This window comes from Mandrillus leucophaeus, unplaced genomic scaffold (assembly GCF_000951045.1).
Source record: "Mandrillus leucophaeus isolate KB7577 unplaced genomic scaffold, Mleu.le_1.0 Scaffold36, whole genome shotgun sequence".
Lineage (NCBI taxonomy): Eukaryota > Metazoa > Chordata > Mammalia > Primates > Cercopithecidae > Mandrillus > Mandrillus leucophaeus.
In genome coordinates, this window is record NW_012103809.1 from 3105333 (window position 1) to 3112900 (window position 7568).

The window sequence follows — 7568 nt, forward strand, 5'->3', positions numbered from 1 at the left end:
TTGGTTGAAATTCCTTAATATTAGCCCACACAAGTTTTAGCACAACTTCGTAGTTGGAATAGCTTGAAATCGCAAAATGTTGCTTTGGGTTGACAGATTGTTGTAGCCAGGAAAACCTAAGCATGAAACTCAGGTGAATGAGATGTGTCGTCAAATTCCCAGTGAACTCAACAAGTTTCATTTCCTTTATTATAAAATTGATCAATTTGATTACCTTAAGAAGAAAATCCAGTTATGACAGATATCAATTTAAAGTAAATGCCTTTCATTGTGGTCTTTTATTTTAGCTTCTTCTATAGCATAGAAGTATTTTTGAGTAGACTATTCAATGTTGATAGTTTTAATTACTCCATCCCTAAGTAAATTAAAGAGTACCAAGATTCTTGAAAAAATATGAGATCTTTGAATTGTCCCAACTAAATATATATTTGATTGGCACACCTTGCCAGATTGCTGGAAAAAAAGCCTTTGTAACTTTAAAATTTCAATTTGATGGCATTTCCTGATGAGTTGCTTGGATACTTTATTCAATCTCATTCAATAGAAGGTTGAAATGGCTACCAAGAACTATACCATAAATTTGGTTTACCCACCAAAGCTGCTGATTTGATAAAGTAAAGGTTTTTCATGATACAGTGCATAAATTGCTTTCTTTCTGGTTTCTCTATGAATATCTACATAGTTTCTTCAAACTAAATTCATGGCAGAAATGGGATGTAGTATATTTCTTTGTCTTCCACACACTTCACGTGGTTATAAGCATATGGTAGATCTCAAGAAACAGCAATTAGAGGCCATTTTATTAAGTAATTACATTATAATAACAGCAACAGTGGACATTACCTCTAGTTGCCAAGTCATAAAGAAAAACATCGGTGAATACTAACTATTGCAAACATTTCTTGAACTTTTATATTTCCTTTAAGAAATATTTAAATTAAGGCACTAAAAATTCCTTCAGATGGATTTTTGGGAAGATATAAAGTCATGGAAACTAGTTCATCTCCAAAGAACTGATTCAAAAGAGGAACAAAAATACAAAGAAATAACTTCTGATTCCAAAACAAAAGGTAAGTGTGTGCAGAGAAATTCCCAGGTAAGTACCAGGATGTATGAAGCCTGTTCACATGGAAGCACTTTCATAATATAAACAGTCTTCCAAACACAAATGTATATCTTAAATATATGCCTGAAAAACAATGCCTGAACCATATTGTCAGCACTCAGAAGACAGAAACTAGATTTTCTGCCTCATTACAACTATAAATCCTGTCTGTATTCTGAACCCTAAGAACATCATCATTAATTTTTTTCAATAGCAATGTCTTTAAAGAGATTAATATCTATACTTTAAAATAGAAATTGGTGGTACAAATTTATTCCAAAGCATCATATTTTATATGTTGTGTGTATTGTTACTCATATACTGACCTGCCACAGAAATCAAAAGCAAATCTTTAAATATAAGTTGCTAAAATTTAGAATCTGATTTTCAAACTGGAGGACTAAAAATCTGGTTTGTGAATATTGGTGGTCAGATACAACACTGGTCACGAAACAATGAATGAAGCTTCTTCCAATGCAATGCAAACTGAGAGGCGAAAGTGTTTTAAGGAATTTCGAAAATCTAAAATATATAGTGCTATAGCAAAAAGAGTAGTCAGGTGGTGATCAGAAGACACATTCAAGTCTTTTTACTACTTTGTGAACACAGATGGATTATTTAAAGTCCATGAACTGAAGTTTTAAATTTAAAGAATAGAGATAAGACACTCATGAAGAGAAACATATATATTATATTAGATATATTATACATATATAATTTATATAACGTATAATTTACACACATATATAATTTATGTACCTATATAATTCTTCCAGGAGGTGTGAGAATAGCATGTAAAATGCTTTACAATGCTAAGGATATAAGTAGTATCTGGTACCATATCCTATACAGCATAAGTGATCAATTGAATATTTAACACCCTTCCATTTCTTGTGAGTTATTATGGCATTTCTTTGCAGCTGCCATGAAAAAAATGTTATAGGAGCCAAGTCTCAAACGTTATCTAAGCCGATGACATATAACCCTATTTAATTGTGTCATATGGTAGGTAGCAAAGCTCAGGGTTCCTTATTGCATAGGTTAGAAACTTTAAAATTAGTTGAGGATCCAGAGGTTTCTGCCCCTTTGCCATAATTCCTTTCATGAGCCAATCAGTTTACAGAGAAGGATGAGGGCCACGACCTGGTGAGAGGATAAGTCTGTGAGTGCAGAGAGCGCTGGCAGTTCACAGGCAGGGCTACCAGGGCACTGGAAAAGTATTACGGTGTCAGCACAGTGAAGCTCCACTTAGCAGCATTTCTTCTCCAAACCCCTCACAGGGTTTTTCTGTGGGTCTCTGGAGAGAACTGTTCACCTGCCCATCTGGCCAGATGAAGGGCAAGGGGATTGTTTTCATCAAAAGAGAAAGCCTTAGAAGGAGGAAATGCTGAACAAAGGGCTGAATCCAGAGGATTACAAATGCTTTTGAACTGCCCTGGGAAGATCAGAAGTGAGCAGCCGTGGAAGCTTTCATGCCGACCTAAGTGATGCTCACCAGTTTTTAAGAAGGCAGGGGAGGAAGGTTTGCGGTGGAAACACTCTGCTAAGAGGCTTGTGTTAATAAGATCACAGAATTGCAAGTCCTAGATAACAACAACAAACACCAGGTGTGCCTGAACTATCAAAAGCAAATAAATATGACATCAGGTTCATTTCCATCAGTGCTATTACCATCATCCAAAAACAATCATAGCTCCAAATTAGATTCAGCCTAAATCCTGAGACCATCCAGCAGAAATACTCTTTCCCCTTTCTTTAACTCATGCCTGATGTGTTCATCAGAGAATTTCACAGGACAGGCTTCCATTAATGTACGCAGAGGAAAACAAGATCTCCCTGGCCAGGTAGCTCAGGATATGCTGGAGAGACCCCTGAAGTACTGAGTCCCTCGGGCTTCTGTTTCTACCCACTGGAAGATGACTAGCATCTCTGGCCACTTGACATCACACATGTAAACTATCCTCTGATCATTTACATTTGAAAACCTGATGCTTCACATCTGAAGTGCAACACTAACCTTATTTTCCCACGGCCATTTTATGAACTGCTTAGGTTAGAATTTTTAAAAATTAGTTGAAGATCCAAGTTAATTCCTGATACTATAAGAACATGAGAAAAAATAAAATGTTTAAATTGGAGTGTGGAGTCTCAGGCTGAGACTGTTTATTGTCAAGAGAGGGATATTTCTATGCTTAGAAGGTGGTATAAATGCCCTTACCCGTAACACTTGGTTGCTTATAATTTGGGTGTGTCCTGGCTCTGTCATCCCACAGCACTGATGGGGCTGAGATGCAGGTCCCAACATGTACGTGCTGCCTCTGAAAGCCATTCAGCATGAAGACACCTTCCCAATGTGCCTGGATCCCAGGGAAAAACTTACTTTCCCAAGCAATTGCTTCGTAAGTTTTAGAATAAAATATTAAAAATAAAATCAAAAGAGAACTCCTTGAAACAATTGTGAATGGGAGTTCATTCATGATTTGGCTCTCTGTTTGTCTGTTATCAGTGTATAAGAAGGCTTGTGATTTTTGCACATTGATTTTGTATCCTGAGACTTTGCTGAAGCTGCTTATCAGCTTAAGGAGATTTGGGGCTGAGACGACGGGGTTTTCTAAATATATAATCATGTCATCTGCACACAGGGACAATTTGACTTCTTCTTTTCCTAATTGAATACGCTTTATTTCTTTCTCTTGCCTGATTGCCCTGGCCAGAACTTCTAACACTATACTGAATAGGACTGGTGAGAGAGGGCATCCCTGTCTTGTGCCAGTTTTCAAAGGGAATGCTTCCAGTTTTTGCCCATTCAATATGATATTGACTGTGGGTTTGTCATAAGTAGCTCTTATTATTTTGAGATACGTTCCATCAATACCGAATTTACTGAGAGTTTTTAGCATGAAGGGCTGTTGAATTTTGTCAAAGGCCTTTTCTGCATCTATTGAGATAATCATGTTGTTTTTGCCTTTGGTTCTCTTTATGTGATGGATTATGTGTATTGATTTGTGTATGTTGAACCAACCTTGCATCCCAGGGATGAAGCCCACGTGATCACATGTACCCTAGAACATAAAGTATAATAATAATAAAGAGAACTCCTTGATTGAACATGTAAACTCAGAAAATAATGGGGGAGAGTTTTAGGTTTTTAGAGTGAACATATTCATTCTCACCTTACCTACTTTAGCCTTGTTTCTAATCCCAAAGTTTATGGTCAATGACTGCTATGAGAATTTTACAAAAATAATTAAAAGGCTAGTATTAGACCCATAGTATTGTAGAAGTCGCACAAACATCTTTTTTCATTAGTTTCTCACGGAGTATATGTAAAATGACCTGAATACATAATATGTACTAAAAGAATGTGATATTTATTCACCCATTTTTTATTTGCTAGAGGATTGCCCCGTGATTTCCATACCCTAGACCTGAAATGAAGATTATAAAAACCAAGAAGTAGAAAACATACCTGGCTAACACACATAACTTATGTTTTTCCATGATTGCTACAAATAGGGATTCTAGAGCCAGACAGTCTGGGTTCAAAACCCAGTTATATACTTTAATTAGTAATATAATTTTGGTTAATTTACTTCATTTTCCCATGCTTCATTTTTTCTCATCTCTAAGTTGGGGATAATGATGATAATACCAATATCTATCTCGTTATTTCGCTGTGAGAATAAGATGAGTCATTTGTTGTAGACTGAAAAAATTCGCCAGCACCTAGTAATGTCCTAATTCTCAGTAAATGGTACCTCTCATTGTTACAGATTTCACTAAACTTTTTATTTCAGAGCTTTTATCTTTAATATAGCCTGTGATATAGAAGGTCTGCAATGTAAAAAGTCTGCAATATAGAAGCAATCACAATTGTACATTCTGTAAGTAGTCACCTGAACATTAAAAACATAGTCATTTATTTGATTAAATGATGGCCCACAATTTAGAGGTTAATAAAGAAAAGATTTACTTTAACGTCAGTAGTGAGAGCAAGACATGAAAGATGGCCCTGTAGAACTATATGCATTTAACCAGGAAGGTATAAATTAAGATAATGATTCAGATAACTTGTACACAAAGGGACCAGGTTGTAGGGGTGGGTCGGGTTCTTTTACTTCAATTTTCTAGCCAAATTTTTTAAATTCTAGCTAAATTTTTTAAATACTTAAAATTCAAAGTCACCCGGTCTAGGCAGATACAGATTTTTAAAATGTTAAGTATCTAAAAACTGGATCCAGTAATACAAGTAATATTAATGTGGCCAATGTTTTGGAAATCCAGTCTACTTAATTTATCTAAGTTTACCAAGATAGTTTCTATACAGACTTCATGGCAGCCATGATCGTGCCAAATAAATCACTGAAACACAGCACAATCAGCACATTTTCTAATCATCCTGCTCCAACTGAAAAGAGTCTTGTAGACTGATTAATTTAACTAAAGTCTTCAATAGCTTAAAGAAGTCTGATTCCAATGTTATAAAAATTTATTGGCATTGCTGATTTCTCAAAACGTCAGCCACTTTACCACATCCCACACTTCAAAACCTGCTGTGAAGACCAAATTACTTTCTACCTGGAAATACATTTTAAGAAATCATAGTTTATAACCAGCGGCTGCTGTTTTCATGGTCTTTCCAAAGCCAACTTCTACAGCCTTCATCTTACCTGAGAGTGTAGGTCTTCTTTTAAGAGATTGGGATCATAGTCCATAGAACAGGGGCCGATTTTATTAGTAATGCTCCCTAGGGTTAAAAACAAAAAGGTGGAAAAAATATATGACACATTTTCACTTGAGAGGATGTGTAAGCTCACACTGCTGAAATCGAAGAGCTTATATATGCCTTGACAAATGGGGGTAGAAGAAAGAATTCTAAAACGAAGGCCCTAAGCTATGTCCGTGGTTTTAATTCAGCCAGTGTATGAACTTCAAGTAGAACTATACCCTCAGCCATACCACGGGATATAATTTACAAGCAGTAGCTGTGTCTGGTCTGCTTTCCTACCTCATCTGGGCAGGATTCTCTATCATCAGCTATGTTTCTGGGATCACATTTTCAAGGAAGCCCTCCTGCACCTTGTATCAATGGTTCAATATGAAACTCTGAGATTAGAGAGATTTGGTCCCTGCCTGCAACCGGTGCTTCTTACTTTACTTACTCTCCCAAGAAGCTGACTCATAAGTTTTGCAATATAATATTAAAAACAAAAAAGAGAACTCCTTAATTGAACATGTAAGCCCAGAAAATAGAGTTTTAGGTATCTTTGACATATCTTGTGTGATTATATCAAGGTTTCTCAGCTGGGGCGCTATTGACATATCGGGCTGGATAATTCTGTGTTGTGGTGGCTGCCCTGTGCTTTGTTTAGCAGCTTCCCTGGCCTCTACCTCCTCAATGCCAGCAGCACCCTCTACCTAACCCCCAACCACTAGTCGTGGCAACCAAAAATGTCTCCAGACTTTGCCAAATGTTCCTTGGGACAAAACATGGCCAGTTGAGAGCACTGTTCTAGATTGCAAACTCCTTAAGAGACAAGGTATCTTTTCACCCTTGCTTTTCCTATAGTGTCTCGCACAGTGCCTGACACAGAGTACTTTCCGAACCAATCAGATGTTGTTTAAAGGAAAACTAAATAAATAAATGTCAAGACCGCTTATAAGCAGGTATTCCTACAGCTTTATACCTCCGAAGTCATTGTCTTGACCACTCATTTCACTGAACCCATATGGCAAGGTCTATCCCCAGGGTCTTGTGACAAATATCCTGGCCCAGAAGATGCTGGTGCTTGGAGTGCCTCAGGACAGCCACAGCTTTGATGTGGGGGTTGACCTGAAAGGTTTTTTTTATCAAAACAGAGCGTGTGTTGTGTGCAGTCAAAGACTTGTTTTCTGTCCCCCTTTCTCCCTCCAGGAATTGAATGGTGTCATCCCCGTCCTTCAAAATTGCCTTTGTGGACCTTTGTTTTTTTTTTTTTGAGGCAGAGTCTTGCTCTGTTGCCCCGGCTGGAGTGCAGTGGCACGATGATCTCAGCTCACTGCAACTTCTACTTTCTGGGTTCAAGCAATTCTCCTGCCTCAATCTCCCGAGTTGCTGGGATTGCAGGCTTGAGCTACCACACTCAGCTAATTTTTTGTATTTTTAGTAGAGAGGGGTTTTGCCATGCTGCCCAGGCTGGTCTCAAACTCCTGAGCTCAGGCAATCTGCCCGCCTTGGCCTCCCAAAGTGCTAGGTGTACAGGCGTGAGCCACAGCGCCCGGCCCCTTGTAGACATTTTACAATGAGATTTAAGAAGTGTAAGATTCTGAGAACATAGACTGTGTGTCTGCATGCTTCAGAAATCTTTTCTTCCCAAAGGGTGACCCCGCCAGCTTCTTGATCCCCAGTCTAGGTCTGTGTGGGGCAAGCATTTTGGGAAGTGATGTTTCATTGTGTTTCTTGACACTGCCTCCAGTGTACTGC

At 37.8% G+C, this 7568-nt stretch overlaps 1 protein-coding gene across 1 annotated transcript in view; it reads right to left on the bottom strand.

The window, feature by feature from the left end:
- LOC105546482 overlaps positions 1-7568 on the bottom strand; it is a 659409-nt gene that overhangs the window by 187970 nt on the left and 463871 nt on the right. The window contains exon 8 of the mRNA XM_011989689.1: positions 5776-5852. Within this exon, the coding sequence (XP_011845079.1) occupies positions 5776-5852 (77 nt within the window). The remainder of the gene's footprint in view (positions 1-5775; positions 5853-7568) is intronic.